Source organism: Corvus cornix, chromosome 2 (genome assembly GCF_000738735.6).
Source record: "Corvus cornix cornix isolate S_Up_H32 chromosome 2, ASM73873v5, whole genome shotgun sequence".
Classification (NCBI taxonomy): domain Eukaryota; kingdom Metazoa; phylum Chordata; class Aves; order Passeriformes; family Corvidae; genus Corvus; species Corvus cornix.
Genome location: NC_046333.1, coordinates 60,205,036 through 60,230,987, shown reverse-complemented (window position 1 = coordinate 60,230,987; position 25,952 = coordinate 60,205,036). Strand labels below are relative to the sequence as shown.

General features: G+C 41.8%; 1 protein-coding gene across 3 annotated transcripts in view; it reads right to left on the bottom strand.

Moving 5' to 3' along the window:
• Nucleotides 1-24,809, bottom strand: part of KIAA0319 (KIAA0319 ortholog) — a 58,969-nt gene extending 34,160 nt beyond the window's left edge. For 2 of the 3 annotated variants that reach the window (XM_039548272.1, XM_039548274.1), the window contains exons 1-3: nucleotides 24,502-24,809; nucleotides 12,043-12,208; nucleotides 2,487-3,259 (exon numbers count right to left, since the gene is read on the bottom strand). In XM_039548272.1, coding sequence (XP_039404206.1) covers nucleotides 2,487-3,259; nucleotides 12,043-12,091 — 822 coding nt within the window. In that variant the 5' untranslated portion in view covers nucleotides 12,092-12,208; nucleotides 24,502-24,809. Of the gene's footprint in view, nucleotides 1-2,486; nucleotides 3,260-12,042; nucleotides 12,209-24,215; nucleotides 24,458-24,501 lie in introns of those variants that run through there. The other variant, XM_039548273.1, reaches the window with a different exon arrangement.
• Nucleotides 24,810-25,952: the final 1,143 nt, after the last annotated feature.

The window sequence follows — 25,952 nt, the reverse complement described above, 5'->3', positions numbered from 1 at the left end:
TGGAGATGCCCTCTTGGAAACAGGCACTCCATGCCACCTCCCAGGGAACTGAGGCCCACAAAGAAGCCCACACCAGTGCAGATGAAACAAAAAGGAAGGAACAGTGGCAGAAAAGAGAAAGAAGTGACGAGTGGCAAAAAGGAAACTACCATGCACTGACCCCAACCTCTTGTGCCACCTGTTTTCTCACCAAAGCGACTGTGCATAATCTGCAGTGAAAAGAAGGGGAGTGGAGACCAGGAAAGGGAGAGGAGATGTCTCTGGGCTGAAGCTGATTCTAGGGAAGGCCAGGGAAACTCTTTGCTAAAACTGCTCAACATCTCCATTTCTCCACACGTCTAAATTCAAAGGATTCCCACCTAGGAAACAAAGGCTTCTTAGGCTTTGGCAGTTTCTCAAAGCTTTCTGCTTCCCCAGATTCTTTCTCTACATTAAGAGAGAGCTTTTAGAGCCATTTCTAATTACATGTAATGAACAGCTTTCAATGTTATCCCACCAACTCTCTTTCTACAGCTCTGCTCACAGAGCACATCCCAACCACCTTCTAACTACACTTCTCTTACCAGTTCTCCAGCATCATTATCAGCTGTGGCTAAAGACTGATCCAAGTTTGGAGTTTCATCCCTTCTGCATTGAAAGCAGCAAGCTCATTCCTCAGCCTTTCTATTGGAGTTTCAGTGGCTGTGCTACCATAATGTTAGCATAATATTAAGATCACACAAGAATGACTCCTCTGCATCCCAAAGAGAAACAGGTTTCTCTCCATTTCACTTTAACATAAACTCTCATTTACACAGTCAGTGTACAAAGAGAAAGCAAAAATCTTTATATTCTGGCTGGGGTGGCAAAATCAAAGTAGAGATCTACAAAGTAGGCTTGGCCATAAATCTATTTATCACTGCTGCAGGATGTGAAATCTCAACTTTCATAAAATGGTATTCACATGATCCCTTAGAGACAGGCAACAAACTTGCTCAGCTCCGCCACATAGTTTAGGTGAACTCAGAGTTTTATGACTCCTCTAAGACACACAGGCATAAACAGTTCAGTCAGCAGGGATCCTGACAATGGACAATCTCCCTTGTGATTCTTCCAAACAGATCCCAGAACAGGCTAAAGACTTCTCTACTGAAGTCCATGGTTGTGACCCTGCTTCCTGACTTATTCCTGCCCCTCCTAGGAGCTTCTACCTCATGCCTGCATCCCTAACTAACCCCTTGCTTCCTGCAAGGGTAAGGTTCAGCAGAGTCTCTCTCCTTCTCAACTCCTCTAAGCAACTCAAAGCAATAACCTTCTTGAAGTCATCAACCTTCAGAAACTTTCTGCATTGCTTGTGCTCTGCTCTCTTGCCCTCCCAGCAGGTTTTGGGGCGGCTTAAATCCACCATGAGGACCAGGGCGGTTAATAGGAGGCTTCCAGTTACCTGAAGTCTTTATCTGTTTCTTAAGACTTGCTGTTCTCCATACATCAATCACCCCCTCCCAGTACCGCAGCTGTCACAGATTTCAGGCAACTTCTTATTTGCTTGCATTTTTCTTCCCTACAGTAACAGCAATAAATTATCATTTTTACAGCAAGAGATACTTGCTGGTTACAAAATCTGGTGGAATTTAGAGCAAGTCAGCTAACACTGATTAATTTCCTCTTCCCTCTGGCAAGGGGATTCAAACCCAGGGAATGTTGAATTTACAGCCTGTTTCAACTTTCCAATTGAACCCACCCTGTTCCTAAGAAACCAAGGCCCCATTAGTTTCAACTGATGAAACTAGTTGGCATAAATAGAGAATAGGCACCTGTTACATAAATAGAGAACAGGTGCATCTTACTTATACTGACTTTTGTATTGAATTTTAAGTAATTAACTTATTTTTCTAATTATCAGACTCAAGGATTCTGAGAACAGAAACACCTTATCCACTTCATCCTGCTGCACATCATGGTCCAAAACTGCTACCATCCCTCCTTACGTACCATGCCTCTCCCATGTCTAAAAAGCATTATAAAAATTAACTCAGCACTTACATCTGTAACACTGCTATGCATTAGTAGCATGAACCACATGAAGCAGGCCTAATTTTACTGATGTAGGAGTTTATATTTCCTGCTCTTGGCCTTTGGATGCCAGAGGGTCTACTAGTACTGCCCTGCTAACTTCTTCCAATGAGTCACCAGGGGTCAGAAGTGAAGACCACTGTAACACTATTACACCAGGTCCAAGTTCATTCATTTGTACACTTTCAAGGAAATCCCACAGAGCCCTAAAAGGAACTTTACTCCTTACCATCTGATTAAAAAAAAAAAAGTCCTTTAGTGATTCACCTCCCTATTAATCAAATCCCCTTCAGCCTTTTCTACAGGTTAAGAGGACTGTAAGTCATTTGAGAGTTGTAATATTACAAGGCAATAACCTGAGATTTTTGAAGATTTGAAAACCAAAATAATTGCTAAGTAATTATTCCTGCCTACTTCCTGAGGGGCAAACATACCTCTTTTTGCAAAGCATTCTCAGGTTGTGCAAGAAGTGGAACAACTGCTTCCCTTCCAAATGCCTTCTCAGGGAGTGGTGTAATCTCCGGGAGGGATGACAGCCTCTCTGTGGAGTGTTCATTGATGGAAGTCAGTTCAGAGCTGTTTTTATTCAGAAGGCTTTCCACTTTCCCAGCCTCCCCTTTCTTTTCAGCAAAATCCTCCTGGTTATCTCCATCATCACCTGTGGAAGTGTTGAAGCCATTTTCACCTGCCACCATCAGGCCCCAGTCAGTATAATCCATACTGTCCTTCTGCTCATGTTTGATGCCCACTTGAAAGGGGTCCTGCTCCAACTCTTTATAATCATCAATGTATTCAGGTATCTCCTCAAGGCTGGGATCTTTGCCAAGCAGAGGTAGCTTCTTCAGGCTACTCACTTCCTCAGACGGCTCATTCTGGAGTCCCACAGAGTGGACCATGCTTGGAATCACTTGCCCAAATCCTAGCAGTGATGCTGGCCTCTGAGAAGGCCTCAGCACAAAGGTAAGGTAGGACTTCACAGTTTCAATTTTTTTAGGTTCACAATTGTCCTTGTGCTGGCAGTTCACGATGTAACAGCGCCGTTCAAACATCCAGGACAAGTCACAACCAGAGAGGTCACAACACGCTGCGATGCACTCGGACACTGACAAAGCGTGAGGAACTCGCATGATTTTAGTGGTTTCTAAGTTGGGAGATATTACTGCACCTGAGTATGTGGCTCCTTCTCTGCACTGCTCACAGCTGGAACCTGAAACAACATCACCAACATAAGGCACAGCACTACAACCAAGTCATAATATAGTTTACTGTGACCATAAGCGGCTTACAAGACAAAGACAGGTGGTACCCTGTTTAAAAAAGCTCATTTCCTTTCACTAACATCACCACTACCTCTTTGAGCATGTCCCTTTGCAGTAATATTTGTACTATGGAGGATTTTTCAGTGTAGGATCTTGATATATTTTTCATAAGAACCTTTTACTCCTGGGCTACAAATTCAAATACATAGAGATGAAACAAATTGCCAATTCTCAAAAACAAGAACAGAGCAGGGAACACAAAGAAACCCAAAAAAATCATGGGGTACCACCATTACTCCCACTGCATGTTCCTACTGGGATCTTTAAAACGTGTTTTAAAACAAAACTCAAATAAGATGCTGTAGCATGTCATTGTTTCACTTGAGGCAGAAGGAAAAAAAACTCTAAATAGGAGAAAGATTTGCCATCTCATCTGAATTTCATGAAGAGTTCCTCACTCCAACATAATTACTGCTCTTAATACAAAACCTGGATCAATTTCTCAAACATTTGCTGCTTTGCCCACAAGTTCATGTGAAAACCCAAGATCTTGCTCCAGTATGGACCTCTTTCCTTCATTTGCAGTTAAGTTGCAATCTTTTAACATGACATCAGATTTATTTTCATAGCACATTACAGACTGAGTGTGAAATGTTCAAAACAAGCATGAATCAACATATTATATATTCCAGCCAGTTTTTAACATCTTTTCTAGGTGTTTTTTCCCCTGGTTATAAGTGTTCTTCAGAATTCCTCTCTCTGAAATCTGATTACGTTTCAAGAAAGTTGAGTAAAAACAGAAAATTATTCTTTTGATTTTCAACTGGACTTGCTAACTCAATGAATGAAAACAAGCATGTCCCCACTGTGGAGCTAACACAGGAGTGGAACAAAAAGCTGACTTTGCCTGCTTTGTATCTCATTATTCACAATAGTATAGGTCAGGAAAAATGAAATCAAGGAGTAGGAACAGGCTGGCAATAGGGGTTAGGTCTGAATATGAGATGCAGAGATTCTCCTACACATGCACTGTATCCAGCACCACTTTACAGTTCCCACCACCTCATCTGGGCTGAACTGCAGCACACTCCTTCACAATACATGGTCTGAATACAGCTACCAAAATACATATGAGGCATCAAACTGCCTGGGAAGAATGTAAAGCTTGCAAAATAGGTTAGTTCAGTGCAAAAACACCAAATCAAACAAACAAAAAAAAATGTATCACATACTGAGTGACAGAGGGGACAAAATGGTATGATGTTTTTGCAGAGATGGCTGAGTGGGGTAAGGAAAAACATGAAATGAAAACAAAGCTTAAAGAACATTGATGACTTGCAAATAGGTATAGCTGAATAGGAAAAAGGATAAAGAGCTTCAAGGACCATTTCCCTGATTGCAACTACTCCTTCACACAGAGCAAGGATGCTGTCAACTGTTCCACTTTACACTTTTAGTGAAAAAAATCTATCCAGGGCAACACGCACTTAAAAAAAAACTATCCTGTTCTTACACAGCCCAGACATGAAGTATTCTTATCTATACCCAGAAGTGCTTAAGACTTCTGCATTTTTTCTGTTACACTGCCTACAAACATTTCCTCTACATTCCCGGTTACCTCCAAGAACATAAGACCCTGGCAGAGACTGAATTATCATCACAAGTCTTTTCTTTAAGTTGTCTGCACTACTTTAGAACAGGGGAGCCAGAAAAGCTCTGGGTTAAAATGAAGTACAGGAGTCAGGAAGCCCATTCAACCATTCTGTCTTTTTGCAACCCATATGCATTTAGTTAATCCTGTAAATCAGTAGAGAGTAGGCTTTTAAAAGGGGAAAACAGAAACATGACTCTGTGCAAATATGTAATATTAGGTCAGCAACAACTCATTACAATGTATACTTTAGGAACAGCACTACCAATGTGGGCCAAAGAACTCCTTTGAAGGCTGTTTTCATCACCCCCCTTCTTAAACTTATTTCTGAAATAGAAAGTGAACAGTGTGTTAAAAAAAAATAAATTGAAAGTTTCCCTATTTCCTTGTTCAGAAAAGAATGACCAACAGTTCTTGTTTTAGAGACAGGCCTACACAATTGGGATACTCCACAGCTCTAACCTGAGGCCAGACTTCAAGTCCTCAAGCAGCTTCAAATCTCACTCCGCCACTTGCAGTTTGACACATCCGTTATCACACTGCAGAGTCAACCTCTCTCAAAATTCATGGTGCTTCTTTAGCCATAGAGAGAAACAAGTTCAGCACATTCCTAAGATGATACATGACTTTGAACCAAAATCTCCCAAGCACACAACCTAGCCACAAACCTTAGCTACCTGCTTTTGCAAATGTCAGAAGGCTCTGGTTTCATCCCAATAAGGAACAGAAAAAAATCTCAAAGTAATCAAAGTTTTATGTCTTGCTTTATCTAGCATTACACTGAGTTGAACTGTAGCAGTAAGTGTGCAAATAAGGATCAATTTATCAGGCTATTTCGGCATCACACTGAGTGTGTCCACTAGTTGTCTTCACATGAAAAATATGTAAGATCTACTTAGAGAGAACTTGATCTGATCTCTAATTTCATATTCCCTTTCACCCCATCTAATCTCCAGTCTGTAATGGACTCAAATAGAGATAGGGAGGTCTCTTATTTACAGAAAATTTACTGAATGTGTGCCACATGAAAGGTCACTTAATAACATTTGTGTCTGCTACAGTATTACCTGTTGTGTGAGGTCATAGCACACAGCTGTTTTATTTTAGTGAACTGATCTCAGGAATTAAACTACTCTTCTACTCTGACCAGTAAAGGCAAAACCCAGCATCATGCAATTCTCTTTGTTTCAGAAGTACTCACGGAAGCTACCAACATGAAGATTGCTTCCCTTTATTACAAGCCCTGAAAACCCTCTGGAACATGAGTCAATAGCCTAAAACTTCTGCAAGCTAAGTGTTTCCCTTCCTTTTAGCTGTACCCTGTTACATCTACAGTAGGACAATGCTGATATATCCAGAGACTTAGTCAGGCAAGTTGGTTACCCTAAAAATACCCAACCTATATTCCCCACCGAAATCCTAATACAGTCACAGTGTGGAATATAGTTTCATTTTAAAGAGATTCCTTCCTTTAATGAGGGAACATCCACACCTTTGAGCTTCACACTTCTGCTCCTTCACATCTTGGAGCATGAGTCCACTGATGTCAAGAGCCCATCAGGAACACAGCTGTTCCCCTGTTGCAGCTGACTGGAGACCTTTCCTCAAGTGGACATGGAAACCTAACATCTGCTCTCCCCCATGATCACACAGCCACGAGCACTTGAATGACTTGGCAGCAAATATTCTTTAGTCAGTCAGTAGTAAATTGTGACAGTGCACTAACACTGAGGTCATCACAGCTGAACACCCCAGCAGGAAGCCCTGCACAGGCAGAACTATCCACCTCTGAGCTACTCTGTTTGCTTTCCCTGGCAGCAAGCACTATAAGAAGAAGCAGAAAGAACGGGCAAGAGGAAATGTACAGTAGTAGAGAAAAGCTCAGATTCAGACCTTGCACCAAGAAAAGTCAACATTTAACCAGAATCCCATTACCTTCTTGCTGGCAGCACAGCACTGAGAGCCCACATAGCATATTATTCTCACAGCCTAAAAGCCTCTGAACCACCTGAGCATGGATGATCCTATAGCAGCTTGCTACAGGAAGAGTAGGATTGTCCCTGTTTTCTTGCCATATGCTCCATCCACTCTCTTTCAGCAGCAAACTAGTTCTATTCTGGTTTTTGGCCTAGTAATTTTTTTAAATCTATCCAAGTAACTTTTACCTCATTTGGTGAATTTTGAGATGAAATACATTGTATCAGTAAAAAATAAGTTTTGTTTTTTCCTACTACTATAATAACACACTGAAACAATTTTTATTAGGTTCTGGAAGCAAAATTAAAATAACTTTTTACTTTTGGTTACAGTCATCTGAGAAACTAAAATTCCAATTTTCAAGCTAGAGAGAATTTCCACAGCAGAGCTATAAACCCCTGCAAAGCACACTTTATATCATAAATGATGAAAAAGGCTTATACTCCATCAGCTTTGGTAATGCCCTACAGAAGGTACTGTCCTGGAAACCAGAAAAGCAGTATCACTGGAAACTTCAACATCTGAAATGTCACTGCATTGGTTCCACTAGCAGCAGCTAACATCTCTGCACATCATGGAAGTGTTTTCATTCTTTTTCTGCAGGTTGCCCCAAGGTTCTTTGGACCCTGGCATCTCTCAGGTCTTCAGACACAGACACACATGAGATAACAAAGTACTCTTTTGCATGTTGGTAAAGGTGCTGACTGAGGAACAAACATCCAAAAAAATCCTCAGTTACAGAAAAGCAAATCCTCAACACAAGCCATAGCCAACAGTAACCCAGTTACATCTGCAAACAATGATCTGCAAAGCTTTTATGGTCATTACAGCAGCCTTCACACTTCTTTTTTCCAGGATCTGTCAAGGCATCATGATTAGTTCAGTGGGTCTGATGATCCTTTCCAAGTATTGTTTTCATTCCACAAATTGTTATCATCCCTATTTGTCACTGATAAACCAACTAAGTGCTATTTAAAGAGAAGAAGAAAAAAAACCCAGGAAAACAGAAGGGTAGATGCATGGCTGCAACTATTGCATCCCTCCACAAGGAAATGCCAGACCACTTCCAACAGAGGTATGGACAATGTGAACTAACCTGGCATACTGCATAACTCACTAACCTCAAAGATTTTAATCAAGCACTACACCATCTTGTATCTCTGGAAAGACCTGTGTGAACCAGAACACTAGAACATCTAGTCATGGTAGTAAAAGTAACAAAGAATGCACTACGACCCCAGGCCAGTGGTTCTGCTGTCATTTCAAAGGGACACCTATATCTTAAATTTCCCTTGACACTCCTGGCCTGTGCTTCACATGTTAGACATGTGGGAAGAAAAGGGTATTCATCTTTACCAAAGTTCAAGACCAGTAGTAGTGAAATGTGTTGAAAATTGAGGGCTTGTAATGTATTTAGAAACACCCTCTGCTAGAGTGAAGAAAAGGATATTGGTGAAGGCTATCAAAGAATCTGGGAGGTCATATAATCTACACCTGGGATATGTGGACTTGAAAACAGGAGACTAGACTGCACAACACCTATGACTGCAATTACCTGGCAATCCCTGTTTACATTTTTGTTGGAGTGCCTAATCTCAGAACAAAGCACGCAACACATGCACACAACATGAGAAAACCGAGAGTCAGTCATGAGAACACTATTCGTTGTATTTGCAGAAATGCATTTCAACAGCAGTATTTGCAAGGTCTGCTTCAGATGCCAAATTAGAATATGCCTGCTCAAGATGCGAGCTAGACTTAATTGATTCCAAGGTATTGGACTCCCAGCTGCAAAGTAAACTGTTGTTTCTAAGCTGGAAAACAATGTCGTCTCTCTCTCTCATAGAGAAAAAAAACTTTGATACATTAGCAAAAAATCAGTAATTAATGGCCAGAATAATTTAAATGTATTTCAATATATGCTGATTTCATCAATGAATGGATTCAAAAAAGTGAAATGAGATTATAAGCTTTCTAAGGAATGTCTATATGGAAAAATTAGCAGCTGCATCCAGAGGTTTTGGAAATCAATCCTCCAAAATGCATGAGATGTTGAGTGATAGAGGCATGGTACACACTCATTGGTACTACTGCCACACCCAGCTCAAGCCTCCTGAGAGGCACCAACATTAGTCAGTGATGGATATCTGTATCAATTAGGTTTATGTGGCAAATCTTGGTAGTTGGGGGCAGGGCGAAATGGACTGCAGGGATGGCTTCTGTGAGAAGACACCAGAAAATGCCCCATTGTCAGGACAGAACCTGTTACAAGATGGACCCAGAACCAGCCAATGCTGAGCCAACCAGGGACGGTGGCAGCTCCTCTGTGATAAGGTATTTAGAAAGGGGCAAAAAGTCTGGCACAACTGCAGCAGGCAGGAGAGAGGAGTAAGAAAATGTGAGAAAAGCCATCCTGTATACATCAAGTATACAGCGAGGAAGGGGTAGGAAGTGCTCCAGTGCCACTGCAGGATTCCCCGGCAGCCTGTGGTAAAGACCGTGGTGAAGTACATTATCCTGCTGCAGTCCATGGAGCTCCACAGTGAAGCAGATATCTACCCCTGCAGCCCACAGAGGACCCCACCTCAAAACAGGTGGATAAACCCTGAAGGAAGCTGTGAACCCTTGGAAAACCCAGGCTGGAGCAGGCTCCTGGCCTGAACCACAACCCCCTGAAGAGGAGTCCATACAGAAGCACATTTTCCAGCAGGACCTGTGACCCCACAGGAGATCCACACTGGAGCAGCCTGTTCCTGGAGGACTTCCCTGTGAAAAGGACCCATGGTGGAGTAGTTCTTGAAGAATATCAGTCCATGGGAAATACCCCATGCTGGAGCAGGGAAAGGGTGTGAGGAGAAAGGAGCAACAGTGATGAAGCATTATGAACTAATTGCGACCCTCATTTCCTGACTCCCTGAGCCTCTCAGGGAAAGAAGAAAGAAGAATTGGGAGTAAAGCTGAGTCTAGAAAAAAGGGAGAAATGAGGGGAAGGTGTTTTTAGTTCTTACTTCTTATTATCCTCCTCTGCTTAATTGACAATAAATTAAATTAACTTCCCTAAGTCCAAGTCTCGTCTGCTCTTGACTGTAACTGGTGCATGACCTCCCTGCCTTGGAGTCTATGGAGTTTTTAATGATATTTTTCTCTCCCATCTTGCTGAGAAAGGGAAGTGATAGAGTGAATTGCTCTGCACTTAGCAGCCAGCAAAGGTCAGCCCACACGTTCATTAAAAGCAGTAAAACGCTATTAGTCAAAACCATCATGCACAAATAAAACTAAATAAACATCACCTAAACAGGACAGAGTAGCCCACCTCAAGTTCTTTTAATGAACCAGAGCATGTTTTTCAATATCCTTCCAATGATATTCATCAGTGAGCCTGTTTCTCCCTTCTCTCAGTGATGGAATGTCAAGCCTTTCTTTCCTATATTAAGTCAGTCTTCTCATTATCTTAAATTAGAACAAGTGTAGAGATAACCTGGGGGATTTTTTAAGAAAAGGTAGCCTTTAAAAGCACAAGCTCATGGGCAGAAAAAACTGCAGAATGAACATCTTGCAAATTCCTGAGTCTGAGTCAATTCAACTTAAAGCTTGCACTAAAAAGAAGTCCTTTTGATTTAGAAAAGGTGAGGATTTACTGATATATTGTAGCAAACATATCCTGGAAATTAGCAGGAACCTCCCAGTTTAATTAGGAATTAATTGTATTAAAAATACTGCAAATTATTGAGATGGAAATAAATACTAACAATTTTACTAAAATAATATGAGCTGTTAGATTATACTATCCTCTAAACACTGTGAACTGGTAGCTGAGATACAGGGAGAGGCTTGAAATACGGCCAGCAGTTTGAGTGCAACGGTCTTGTTCTCAGATAAGCCAAGAGAGCATAACAAATTTGCAACTAAAAACAGATTAACTTCCTCTATGCATGCGGAAGATATTCTAATCTGCTAACAATTAACAGTATTATCAAAAGCATGAAACTGTGACATTCTCTACAGGCAAATTTCAGTATTTACTGCACATTACTGCCTTCTATTGAAGTTGCTGTAGGTTTTCTTCTAAAGATACTAGCATAGACCCTACAGCAGGTACTCAGTATCTCATAGGAGAGGATTTTATTTAAAAAAGGCAAACTTGTTTACTACAGCAACAAAAAACTCAGCTCCATGTTCTCTTCAAAAAGCTTGGCAATATGAGATCCTAATGGTGATCTTGATGATTAATTTGAACCAGCTACGAGCACAGACATAGTTAATACCTATCTCCCCTCAGCTGTACGTTAACACATACCCCCTTTCATCCAACTTTTCCAAATTCAGTAGTCAGTTTAAGCCTTAGCACATTAAGCAAGTCTCTCCCTCATGAAACAGCTCATTCTGTTTATACTACAAGAGATGAAAAGTCAGATAACTGTGCATTATTTTCTCAGTTTCTGCTAATACTGCCAGTACCACCACCAGCCAGAACTCAATTTATTTTTTAAGGAAATAAACCCCACTTCTTCATATATTTTTCTTCAGTTACCATATCAAAACTACTTGCACCTCTCTGACAGAGGCAGTATTAAGAATTGCTATCATTCTTTATCTGTCTGGTTATGGAAATAAATTACCTATCCCTGTGGCTGAAGCAGAAACTTACAGGACTTTCCTGTGGTTTTTGAAAGGATATATATGTTTGCAGAGAGGATGATGAGGTGAGAGATGTGAACCAGTGCATTCATGCTACTCATAAATAAACCACCTCATGATAATTCAGAACAAAAAAGTAGCTCACAATCCAAGCAACACATCATTCTTAAATTGCTGTCCTGAAAAAGAGGGAAAACTCTGAACTCTCCCACTACCCACTTTTGCCCCATGCATCTCCCCCAAAACAGCCTGCTGAAATTGGCTTCAAACAGCTACTCACAGCTGCCTTCCTCCATTGCAAGTTATGAAGCCGTACCTTACCAAAGCTTTTTGCACTGAGGAGTCACAAGATTTCCCAGCCCTTGCCTTATTCATATTTATTTCACAGCTGTATACACACTCCAGGAGCATTTAATTCACTTGTTCTGTCTGGATGACTCAGACACATGAGAAGTAAACTCCTACCTGTTAATGTCCATAGGAACAGGCAGAGAACACCAGGTCCAAATGCCATGCTGCACCAGGAAGGCAGTGACAGCTGCTTTTCCGGCCAGTTGTGTGGAAATTACAGGTCTTAACGTTGTTTCTTTTTTTCTAATATTGTTTAGTGCCCTGCTGTGACCATCAAGCACTGAAACAGACAGCACAGGAAAAAATAGGTCAGATGTGAGCATTAATTAGAATGTCACAGTAAAAGACAACAGACAGGTGACATGCAGGCTTTATCCTTACTTACTGACTTGATGGATGACATAGTGGATCATGCAAGCTGAAGATACAGAACAAACTACCCACCTGGAAATCTCTTTCTCTAGAGATACAGAAACATCCCAGCAATACTTGCACTCTTGGGCTCCAGTACCTCAAACCCCACAAATATTCGGTCTGCAGTTATCCAGACCCTGGTTTAGCTCTGACTTTAAAGTAGCAGGTACCCTTAACTGAGGAATCACAGCATTGTCCATGCTAAAATCCACACAGTGCTAAGTCAGCTTTTGAGGCAGTCCTCAAGCTATTCTTTCCCAGATATCAAGGCAATGCAAGCAGACACTCCTCCAGAATTTCTAGGAAGACATTCCTTGTCAGAACACTAAATTCTCCAAGTAAGGCATCCTAAGCAACAAACAGATGTAAGAATTAATAGTTCAAAGCAACATTACTCATACAAGACTCATGCAAGGAAAAAACTAGTTTAGCCAAACTCCCCCCACATGAAGGATCCTAAATGGATGCTTGGCCAAAAACCACTCCTGTAAATGAAAACACAGATAGTGTTTTTTTCAGTGAACAGCCCTGCTCAAGGCAAAGTATCCCATGTTCATTACATGACTTTCATATCTCAGCTGCCCATATCTACATATCATAGAAATGCTGCTAATTGGTTGCTCTTCGTAGGTTCCTTGCCACGCGTAATTTTATATGATAAAAGACTGTCTAGGTTTTCTCCCTTTCAAAAGGAAAAGTAAGTTACTTAGATGTGCCAGGGCTGACTAAGCTAGAGTAGAAACCTTAGCAGCTCAGCAGTCGGACTTTTGCCCTCCGAGAAGGGATCCTTTATAGGTGGCATGTCTCTAAATCACACAAACAACTGGACCCTGGTCTGCAACTTGCACTTCTGTAAGACTGACCACAGGTTTTCTAACGCAAGACGTGTATTTATCTCAAGACAAAATGGAGCTGAGGCTGGCTTTTGTTTTAGGTGCTAGGTGTTCTATCAACAGCTGAGTGGATCAACTGATGGTATAAATACTTCCCCCAGTTAGTTCATTAAAGTGTGACTGCCTCCCTGAGAACGCCAGACCAGCACAAGCCAAGTAAACAGGTGGCTTAACCCAATATAGAGTATAAAAACTGAGTAACTAACAAAAAAATTTCAGACAGCAATGGGCCTGAGCTAGATTCAACCCACACATTCCATCCCAGTGACAGAGGATGCCCAGTGTTGTGATGCTGGAATGATAGAGACCAGAAATGGGAATCATATTGGTATTGAGATAGAACTGTATATTGCCATTGCTATATTTTGCCAAATATAATGGATATTTTTATTGTGATTTTGGTATACTTTGTATTGCTTCACTAAATCAGGAATCCCATGTCACAGTAATTAAATCTGATATTAGACATTGCATGCTGTACACATGGAATATCTAAATGAGCCCGGTCAGAGAATATTGGACTCTGACAATTTCTCCTCAAGCCTGTGGTACAAGCATTAATTCTGCTCAGAACACAAACATAATGACTGATTTGTTAAATCTCGATATCCATGGACAAAAGACCATCTAACTAATTAAAGTTAGAAAGTGTTATGTTTATTCAGGCACCAGCAGGAGGCATGGGAGTAGCCTCCTAAAGACATGCCAGCAAAGTACAAGGTTCTTCGTTCTCTATTTATTCCTCCAAGTTTTACATCTTCTACATATGTATGACCCCAGCACCTCCCATTCTCCGTTTTGTATTAAAATGAGATCATTAGTCTTTCATGCATGCGCAGTTTCTCTGTTGAATTGGGCCAGTGGTCTCGAATTGGGTCAGTGGTCCTGAAAGATGACATCAGGAATATCTTCCTCACAGTGACCTTTTTACTTTCTTACTGTTGGCAGGCCTCTTGGCGCAGCCCAAGATCTCCTACTTTTGATCAATTATTACGAAATTATTTCTTGGTTCTATTAGTTTCCATTTGTTTTGATGACAGTTCATTTATTCTGTTTCCTTCTATAAAAAAAACTTAAAACTAAAATATAATGGCAAATAATACATCACTTAGCTCTAGCTTGGGCATCTAATAATCATTAGCTTACCTTTAGTTTTTCTGCTTTGTATCTTAATCAATACAAATTTCTTCTAACTCTTAGCTAAAATTCTAACCTTTTAAAACCTTGACTCATGACTACAGAACATGACTAGAGCAGGGACTGTCCCAAATACAAAAAGATAAAGCTTTGGGAAAGCTCCCTGTAAAACCAGGAGAGACCATTACTAACTTTCAAAAGCCTGATACTCTACTTCTGTGACCTTTGCTCTATCCAGCATAAAACAAAATCCCCTTCCTAAGGCAGATGCCTTAGTGAAGAGTAAGATGGTCTTCCAATCTATTTCTATGCTGAACAATTAGAAAAATTATCTCTGATCACATAAAAAAAAAAAAATCAAACACACAACACTTTACTGCTTCTAAGATGATGCCATTTTAATATCTGCAATTAGATGTTCTCTCAGGAAGTAATTCCTGACAGAATACACACAGCTGTGCTCCTCTGCAGCAAATTTAGTAAGGCTTGACCTGAGAAAGAGCAAAAGGTTGTCTGGATGCTTCCAGGTACTACTTCTATGATACAAAATTTTCAGCAACAGGGCCATTTTTGCTGTCTTGCATTCCTTAATTGCTCTTATGTCCTTCCATCAACCATAAACTTATTTGGTTTTGTAGCAGACAAAAAGACCAAAAGTGCTTATTTTTTTTAAGCCAAGTCATTCTACATGTTCCACTTATGCAGCCACTGAAACAGCCACTGAGCAGTGTCAGGGTACAGGATCATTGGCAACTGAACAGAAATGAGCACTTGTGCGCAAGAGGGAAAGAGCCAGTCCTGAAGGTCCTACAACATGGAGCCTTGTCTTTTGACTTCATTGTAAAAGTGAAGCAAAGGAAATTGTTTAATTTCATACTGAAATGAACTATGGAGATTAACAAAACCCATCCACAGAATGGTTGAGGTTGGAAGGGACTTCTGTAAGTCACCTTGTCCGCTCCCCAGCTCAAGCGGGGCAGCCAGGAGCTGGCTCCCAAGGATGATGTGCAGACAGATCCAGTATCTCCAAGGATAGAGACTCCACAACCTTCTTGGACAATATGCCAGTAATGGTCACACTCACCACAATAAAGTCTATTTATCCTGCTCTCAGTTATGCAGGCAGGGATGTCCAGCTGAAAGGAGATGACTTCTTAAGCCTTTCCAGCTGAATCCAGCAGCATACACTTGCCCATGCACATTTATTCTAACACATTACTCAAAGTGATTATTTTTATTTGGTGTTTTATTTCAGAACATTCAAACCAAACCAGAGAAATGTACAGAGCACACAATTTTTATAGACTTCACCTTTCAACAGTTTTCGAAATGTTTCTGTGGCTTTTGAGAAAAAAAAAAAACAGAGGAGCATTAGTAAGTTATGTTCCTAATAAATATTTCCAACTTACTAGCACAAACCCCAAATAATTCATTCTTGAGGGGTAGAAGAGATATTATTATGGTAAGACTATAATTTCACATACAGCCTTTTTCTTGTTTCTATGGAAATCCTTCTAGACTTGGAAAAGTTGTTAGCCACTAAAAATATGATTTGCAGAAGAACTTATTACTGCAGCTCAAGGTTTCTGAGATACTGTGCATTTCCTGTAACCTCCACTCATTCCCAGAAACAGCCAAATGGACCAGATGCCTAAAAGAGACTTTTAGTTCTTTAGCCTAAGGAAAAAGCATCAGGCTTGGTATCAGAACATCACAAGGTCAGAATTAATCACAATCAGAGGCAGAAAAATAATTTATTTTATAGGCCTTTTCCTCTGCAAGGCCAAGTTTACAATCTCACTAAAAAGAGACAAGTAGCAGCTTCTATTTCTTACAGAACAGTACCCTGAGGAGTCCACATGATTACTTTTAGCAACACTAAGAAAAACACTGAGAGATGGTGCAAATGATCCAGACTTTTTCAGCATTACCTGTCCTGCGTTCAGAAACAAAAGTTCTTGAAGTAAATGGTTGTGGTTTGATTTCTTTTTCTGTTTTTTTTTTTTTTTTTTTTTTTTTTTTTTTTTTTTTTTTTTTAATTTCTATTAAGAAAATATGACTTAACAAAGCTGCAAAATGCCAGACTTTGGACCACATGTACAATCTTCATCGAATCCTGATGGGACCCACCATGTGAGGATACAGTGAATGCACAAAAGCAGCACTGTGTTCTCCCATGCTCCTTTGTGGCTCCACATCTATTGATGCCTAATTTCCACATAATAAAAGAGCTTGGATTCACTGCAACACTAGCTTGTGCTTCCTGATATGAGGATCAAGCTCAGACACAAAGCGCACCCAGTCACAATTCAGTGCACAGCTTCTGATTCACAGATGAGAACAAAGCTACCAGACACTGCATGCCTTCTTGAACTGTTAAAACAGTAAACAGAGCAGCGGTGTGTGCATGCAATGCTCCTCTTATCTTCCCCATGATACTTTTCTGTGCCACACAAGTGCAAGTTTCATCACACAAACATAAGACACATTAAAATTTAAGGTGGCCAGCCCTGAAATCCCAGCAGTTAAAAATAACTAAGGCCACAAGATTAATTTGCTAGCTGTGTCTCTATCCTTCACATATAACACAAAGCCTGTTATTTTTGTAACAACACAAGCAGACACCATTGCTGGTAATTACTCTGGCATTTCTTGGCTCTTAAGAGTTCAAGTCTGACTTGCACTCTTAGCTAGAAGAGGGATGGTAGCCTTGAGAAGCAGGTATGGTCAAAACAGGTACGTATTATACATATATTGCCTTACTCTGAACACTATGCTTTTCTGTTCCGGCTGGCAGCTTCTGGCAGTGTTCTAGCCAACAGAACAAGGGGAAATTCTGAATTGATCCCTCTTTACAAACATTTTGACTTCATGATCTTTTAGACATATGCAGTTGCTGATCAGGACCACAACACCTTTTCATAGATAACACAAGAAGTACAACACATTTGCAAGGAAAAGAAATTACCCTCATATTCCCCCTCTCCTCCACGCCAGATCTCACTCTGCATTTTGGTTCACCTTAATTTTAATGCAGACTCAAGTAATTTTCTCCCTTAGAGAAAGGGATCAGCCAAGCAGAACTATATTGCCACTTCCTACACATAATTAGGCCAGGGCCATTAGCAGTAAGAACGTGTACAGACTGAATTACCTGTGTCTGGGAATACATTCAAATCCTACATCGGCAAACCTGCAAATAGAGCATAAGGCAGTATGCTGGCATTCCACAAAAGGTGTAGCAGAATCCCTGCATGCCAAAAAAATCAGAGACAGGGACAAATGGTGTCATGAAGGCAGTCAAAGAGCACTGCCAGACAGCAGAAACCTCCAGGAGAATGAGGGCCCTGAACACTGGGCTCAGCCACACCGGCACTGGGGAGAAAGGCAGGCAGGGGCTCCTTGCCTCCTTGCCCTTCTGGTCATTAGCACAGCTAGGGAACATGCCAAAAGAAATACTGAAACAGCATCTGAAACTCACCACACAGGTAAAGCAAAAACCTTATTTTTGAACTGACAACATTTCCTTTATAAAGCAGGCTGGCTGAGTAAAATAACGTATTACCACACCTAATGAAAGTGTCTGTACACAAAAACACACACGCACACACATATTTGTCAGTGTTTCTATTAAACATAATACAAGATAATCCTTCAGGAAATCCATCCCTCATGAAGAATTCAAATTAGTTATTTTATCAGTTATGGTACCTGCATTAATACCTGAGACAGTTACTTAATAGCTGAGCATTAATTAACATTGCATAAATACTGCAGAGGGGAGGAAAATTAAACTTCATGCCAGTAGCATTTGTCCCTAGTAAGAGAGAGAAAAACTCAGGACACATGCAGACACTAGGACTTCTAACAATAACACGTGCTGTATGAACACACATCATCAAAACAGCCACAAGTTAGGCATCTAAATAAAGGGGATAATTTTCAAACCCTTCAGCAGATGAGGAAGATATTGCAGAGTCATCAATGCTTATGACCTGTGCAAAGTCACCTTCCTCTCCCACAATTTTCTAACAATAGGTACCTATACTTGAAAACAAAACCATGACTACTCATGGAAAGTTATTGCAGCTGCAGGATTTAGCTATAATTGCAAACATCTCTCCGCTTCATTAAGAGGGTCTCCCACAGGTCTTAGTGAAGGCTGACATTGGATTGGCATTACATCCCAACTCTGTATCAATTTCCTCAGTCAAGTCCAGGGCCCAAACAGCAAGTGGTGATAAAACAACAAACTGAATAGCTGAATATACTCTGCCATGTTAAGCTGGATAGTATGTGCTCCACTAGTTCCACTGGTATCTACAGCTCTGTCAACTGCTAAGTGACACCAAACAGCCAGATAAAGAGGAAAGAGCAGTGCTGCATACAAAGAGCAGTTTTATTCTACAAGATTTAAGCAGCCTTTATTACAACTGCCATGGAGAGAGCAAACAGTTGTGGAAATCCTAAAGGTGAGAGAGTTAGCAGGGGTATATGCTGTCAAGAGCTATTGATAAGGAAGGAAAGAATATTTTAAACCCACCAATGAATGGTGGAACTGTTCTGCTAAGATGTAAAAACACTATTTGTGTTAGTGTCAGGATTTACATGTTTCAGGATTGTTACTACTTCATTTCCATACATACATTTGTATAGCCCTGAGGTCAGCCAGCCCAGCAAGGAGGGAAGACTAATCAAATACTAACCCTTAGGAAAAATTAGTAGCACAGAGTGAGATCAGTAGACACCTGAGAGCCTTTCCCTCCCCACTGACAGGCCAGACACATCAAAATATTTCTCTTCAGAAGGCAGTGAAACTATTGGACAACTCATCTAAACCATTATACTCAGTCTCCATTTGCTTTCCATTTTCACAAGGACATAGAGGAGAGAGAACTGGTGAGGCAATCTTCAAATATCTACACCACAATGAAAATTAAGTGAGACTCATAGAAGGAGAGCTTGAAGGAATAAGATGGTATCTTGTACCTTCCACAGCACAGAGGCAAGGCAAAGCAACCTTGCACCATCCTCTGGATTTTCATCTAGCCTGTCATTAGCCTGCCATGAAGGGTAGTTCAGAATCAATTAATCAATCAATCTATCTATCTATCTATCAAACGATCTATCTATATTCTAGTATTTAACTACTTTTTTTCCAGCAGGAAAACAGATCACAGAAGAAAACTATCCAATGGGTGTACATAACATCAGTTTTGAGCTTCAGATGGAAAACGCAAAAAGAGATTTAGGAAACTGCCTGCAAAAAAGACATGTACAACTGCATAGAAGGTGGTAGAAATCTTCAGTTTGCAGAATCCAAATATGCTACTGCTCAACTGCTGACTGAAGGCCTGTGTGACAAAGTCATGTGGTCTCAATCGACTGCCTAGTTCCTTCAAGTGCCATTATGGCAGAAAGCAATTACACACAGCAAGCTGCCCCACACAGCGGGTTCCAGCTAGGTGCCAAGGCATCCCTGTGCAGCAGAGGGAAAATTTGCAAGTGCAGGTTGATGCTTCTGGAGAAACTTGAGGAAATTATAAGGAGAGGTGGAAGAAAGATTCTCACATGGATAGTTTAATCTGAATCACATAATTGCACAGAACACAAGAATGTATTGATTTTGCACTTGCTCAAGGTCAAAAATGACTATCCTAAAACTACAAAAAGTTTTGCTATAGCATTGAGATGAAAGAAAGAGCAATTTTTTTCCACTTATATTCCACATCCACAAATTAAAAGGAACAATTAATCGATTCAAAATACCATTGTTGAATTGCAGTTCTTAGGATTTTGACAAATTTTCTTAAAATGCCATTTCCTGAACGACAGTAATTATTGAAAAGGTCTCAATTTTCAGTAGAAAAAACCCCCCTCTTTCTCTGCTGAAGAGAAAACCGTACAATTTAAAACCACAAGATTCATAGTTTTCATAGACTGGTTGAGACTTTAAATAATGCCCTTTTTTTTTTTTTAAGAAAAACTTCATGGGACAGTCATGACCCCATTTAAGTCACTGCTAGGGTTTAGAAGATGTCTTTTATGATAACTTGAACTGTTGCAATTCAACTGTTGCAATAATAGTGCTATTTAGTACCTAATACTTAAAAAGATTTAAAGATGACTCTTCTTGTAACGTGATTTCTACCTAAGCATCAAAGCTAATATTTGCAGACTGGAGACCAGGTTTGCAAACATACTATGCAGGAACCCCGGACGCTGATCTCAGAAGTGCTGAACACAGAGATGATCACACTTCAAAGGAAATTGCAGACACTTTCTATCTTTGAAATGTAGAGGCTAGCTGTCACACGAGGCTGTCTCAAAAAACCGAGTTTATAACCTCAACCAAAGCAATACGAGCTACAGAAAGAGTTGCAAAAATGTTTATGTTATTGTCCAGTGCCATTTGAATTGCTGCACTTAAATTAATGACTAAATTTTACTTTGACACTCCAGCACTAATAGTACTCACAATGCAAACATTGTGGAGGAAGACAATGAAAACTACCACATTACAATTCTACTGTAGAAGTTCTCTGAACCCACTTCCCTTATATGAGATGCAAACTTTCTGGTTTATGGCCTGCAGGTGATACATACTACCTTCAATAATGAACAAAGCATCATACAGTAGAAGAAACATTAGTGTGACACTCAAAGTCAAATAAATGTGCTAGGATTTTAGGTAATATTTTTGTATCATGCTATGGTGTGATAAAATCCAACGTACCTAATTATGAAAGCTTTCAAAGCTGTTCACAGATTGATTGGCAGAGACTGGATCAAGTAATATAAGTACTGATGTCAACAAAGTTAATTGACCATTTCTGAGATTAGAGTATTGAACACACAGCAACTGCCTGAGATACAATAACACACACCGCAGGAGAAAAAGCTTGCATAAGGGGCATGGGTACAACAGCAGATAGCCAGAAAAGCCCAAATCTTCCAAATGAAGTACATAAACACTCTCTCAATTTGTCTTGCTACTTTATCACCTTCAAGAAAAGAGCTTTAATGTAGTTGGATGCTGCACATCCATTTCTAGACATGGGGATGTCAAGAGCATGTCAAGTTTTTATGTCCATTGTTAGTCTGCTCTCCTGCAGAGAAAAACCTTGCTTGACAGCTTTTCTTTTTCACTTAGGTACCCTTTAAGCCATTAATTGATTTCAACCAGAGAAGAAGAGATTACCAGAAGGAAGTTCTTATGACTTTTGTAAAATCAACCAGGCCAGAGAAGGCAAAGCTGCAATTTTAACATCTACAGGCTCAAACCTCATAAAATATGCCATCCAGTTTCCATAATTGAAAATGGTAGCCCATGTGTCATGAAATCAGTCCAGTCTGTGGCAAGAGGGAGCTTCATGGCAAAAATGAGGAGGCACAGGTAAAGACAATGAAAAAATGGTTTTTTGACCTCAAGACACAACTTTAAAGAAATTCTCATTAACTCCGCTGTTCAGAAAACCAGTTGCTTGTAATAAACAGCTAAAGCACACATGTGCACACACACCCCCCTAAGATGCAAACTTCTGGAGCCCAATCTCAGATAACTGAGCATGTTTTATTTCTCTAAAACCCATCTATATTTTACTAGGGGAACTCCTTGCAACATGCAGAACAGTTAACAAAGTGTACAGAGGACAGATTTATCAAAGAAAATGCATTAGGACAGGAAACAACCCTTGAACTGCCCCTTCACCAAGGTTAACTAGCTGAAAAATGGCATTAGACTAACCACATTCATATTATCTCCAACTGCACTGACTCAATTCCAATCTGCTTAGTACAAAGTCACATCATCCTGAAAAATACTCAGTGGTCATACCCTGGCATCATTCAGAAAGAGATTAGATGCTTAAATGGAAAAGCAACTATATCTGCTGTTATATTAGATTATAAATTTGTACAGAAAGACACTTTGTGACAGAAATTGAAAGCTAACTGCCTGACAGTAGGAAGGATTTCTCCCCATGGGTACAATATCCATTACAATGGTTTTTGCTTTCTCCACAGTCCTGAAATTGGAGACTGCTGGATATGCAGCACTTGTTCACAGCTCCACCTTTAATCACCAGTTTCCCATTAAGGATATACATTTAGTACCTAGCATACTAACATATCAAAACTAGCATACATAAACCTTCCCCACACACTTTCTTAAAAGAAAGATCTGTAAGCAAAGTCTATACCACTGGTATATGTGGAAGCCCATAGCAAGCCTGCTCCAATATTACAGAAGGTACAGCTGGAAAGGGTTGGAAAGACTCCACCTAAAACAGATATTGTGTCTTAGTATATAGGTAGGAGAGAAATAAACTGTTTTTAAAGCATTCCTGATGGAGATTTCATTAGCACATTCAGAAACCTGGCCACGGTAACTCCTCCATCTCCATGCCACTGAAATTAGCAGCCTGCTCAGACAGCATCTAAAACTACCATGGTGAGAGGTCAGCTCTGTGCAAAGCTGAACCAAACTACAGCACCTCCAGGTCGCCAAAACTTCTTCACTCCATGCAGCTCATTAGAATTGACAGAATTACAGCTCACTGATACACAACTAGTGAAGATGAAGCACATTAATAGCTGCATGTGTTCTCTGTGGAACCAGAAGTTTTCAGAAGTGTTACAGAAGTGCTCCTCCAGCCCTCCATCACAGTATTGTCCAAAGGAAATGGTGGGGAAAAGACTAAACTGGGCAAGCAGCCCCAGCACACAGCACACTCCACAGACCACCATGACCATAATTCCACTTACCTTAAATAATGTAAAATCCATGCTATACTGCATTCTCCACTGCCTTGTGCTTAGGGGAGAAGCATCAGCCCAAGAAGCTTGTACACACACAGTCTCACCTCACCTGCACCACTCAGACCCATAACATGCTGAGCAGCTCACCTCCCATCATCTAAGCTCCCAAAATGAGTATAGACAGTATCACCTATTAACTCTGTATTATGCCAGGTTTTTAAAGATTCAAATTTAGCTCAATGCAATGCCTAACTGTGAAACATCAACTGCAACAGTCAGATCTTGTCAAACACAAGAGCTGGATACTTACATGAAAAAAACATCTCTCAGAGTTGTGTGGCTGAGGACCAGTCTCCAACTACTAAAGGCAAAAACAGATAGAGAACCTACCCCAGAGTTTAATATATCAAATCCACTCTCTTGGCAATGCAGTCAGTGTGAGGAACATGTATACAGTATAAACAGATAGGGAGGAACAGAGGGCAAAACAGTTCGCATTTAATTTTGTTCCCTCAGCTATCTGACTATTCTGCAATAGGGGCCTGAAGGGGGTCAGGAGAAGGATGGAACTGTTCCTGTATAGCAATCATAATACAGATAACACCCAAAACTACAGTGATATAAAAATCACACATAACACTTTCTCCTGTTTAAGCTCTGTTCTACTGTTGAGAATGCAATCTGACAAAGCATTTCACATACTACACACTAGCACCATACTCAGCAGACATATAAATACATGTCTGGGCTGTAACAAAAACACACTTTGACACTGGAGAGCAGCTTGGGGAGGGTAATATTCTTACATTCCTTGGATACATAAATATCAATACACACACACAGAGAGAACAACATAATGCTATGATTTCTGATCTAATATCAGACATAGCTAAATGCACATGCACACCTAGGAAATAGCCTATCAAAACTGATCCTTCATACATAAATACTTATTTTTCTACACGTACGTAAATAAATACATCTATCTGCCAACTAAACACCAATGCACACACATTTCCCCAAAGCAGCCCACTGTTGTATCTCCCCACGCTCCCGGCCTAACAGGTCGCACAGGATACACACTTTGCTACACGCAGACGGGGGAGTCACGGAGTGAAGAACTCCCTGGAAGACCGGGTGGCTCATCGCTACCGCTGTCCCGCAGCCTTCCAGCCCGGCGTTCCCAGCCGTGCCAGCGCTCCTTCCCCCGGAGCCCGGGTTGCGCCCCACCAGCAGCCGAGGGCGGCTGCCCAGCGCTCAGCCCAGCCTCACCCAGAGCACCGGCTCCGCTTTCCGCCCCTTCCCCACCCTCGCCCAGGCCGCGGCGGCGATCCCATCTTGTGGCGATCCTATCTCGTGGCGATCCTACCTAGCGGAGGGCAGGAGCCGGCGCGGCCCCGCCGCCCCTCCCTCGCTCCCTCCCGCGGGTGCTGGGCGCCGGGAGCCGGGAGCGGGCGTGGGGCCGGGACCAGGACCGGGGCCGGGCCGGGCCGGGCAGGGCGGAAGGTGCCACTGCCTTCTCCTCGCCGCTGCTGACTCAGGAGCAGGCGCCGTCCCTCCACGCCGCTCTCGGGGGGCGGCCGCCGCGTTCCGCGCAGGATCGCTGCCCACAGACACCGCCGGGCACGCACCGCCCGCCGCCACGGGAGCGGGCCACACCTGTGGGCAGCCGCAGCCGCCCTGGGCATGGCAGGGGAGGGGTGTGAGGCGGCCCTCGGGCGGGGAGGTGGGGTCGGTCCAGCTCCATCCGAGGTGGGGGGGGGAGGGGGCTGCCTGCCGGCAGGAAGGCGAGGAGGTGTCGCGTCTCCATTTTGAAGAGGGGGAGAGTGGGAGTCGCAGCCCCCTCGGCGCGGCGGCCCCGCTGCCGTTCTCCCCACGCGGCGGGACACGGCTGCGGTGGAGCCGTGGCACTTTCCACGGATTACACCGACAGGGCTTTTACTGTTCCAGGGACGCGACTGGAGATAGAGCAGCGAGAGGTCTCCCAGGTCTGAAGACCTTCAGCAAAGGTCTGAAGGTGTTGAGCCAAGAAGCTGAGCGCGAAGGCAGCCGGGCCCTCTGCCTCACGCCACTTTGTGTACCGGTGTCCGAAAGGCGACCACGGTGCTGCTGTTGGTGTGCCGAGGGGCCTCGAAGGTGGGATCCCACAGCCTCTGTATTGTCGTGCTGCGTGCAGGTCTCCATACCTTTGCCACCTGCGCAGCTTTTGGCTGCTGTGTTTCCACGTGCAATGTTTTGGGGACACTGTTACTTCTGGTAGGGATTTCCCACGGTGACGGGCTGCACGGGGACTGCAGCAGGAGGCCAGCACCTGTCTGGCATGAGCTGCACTGGGGCATGCTCCCCAGCTCACACATCGTCATTCTACTTCCATTCTGATCCTTACCTTTCCAGTTTTCTGAAAAACATTGGGCTGGGGACCCAATGCCGCTCATCTGGTGAAGTCCCACATCTTAATGACAAGTATCTCTGAAGCCTCTGTAAGAGAACCTATAGCTTACGCAGCATAGCTTTTCAACAAAATACTCAGCATTTCTCTGTCTTTGATTTTGCTCTATTCTTGCCTCATTCCCATTTTCTGTTTGCAGTCAGAGAATGTAGAAATGGTTTGATTGCTTCTTCGATTTGTACAGCTCCACTCCAAAATAATAGACCAATTTGATTTGGAAAGAGGCATTTTTCTACTCAACACCAAAGTCCATGTAACATAGACAAGTGATTTAAGTATATTCACCTCAGCAACATTTTAGAACACGCAATTTCATTTTAAAATGAAATAAAACAAAAAAAGCAGTGGATTTCAAACTTCACTTGCAAAGG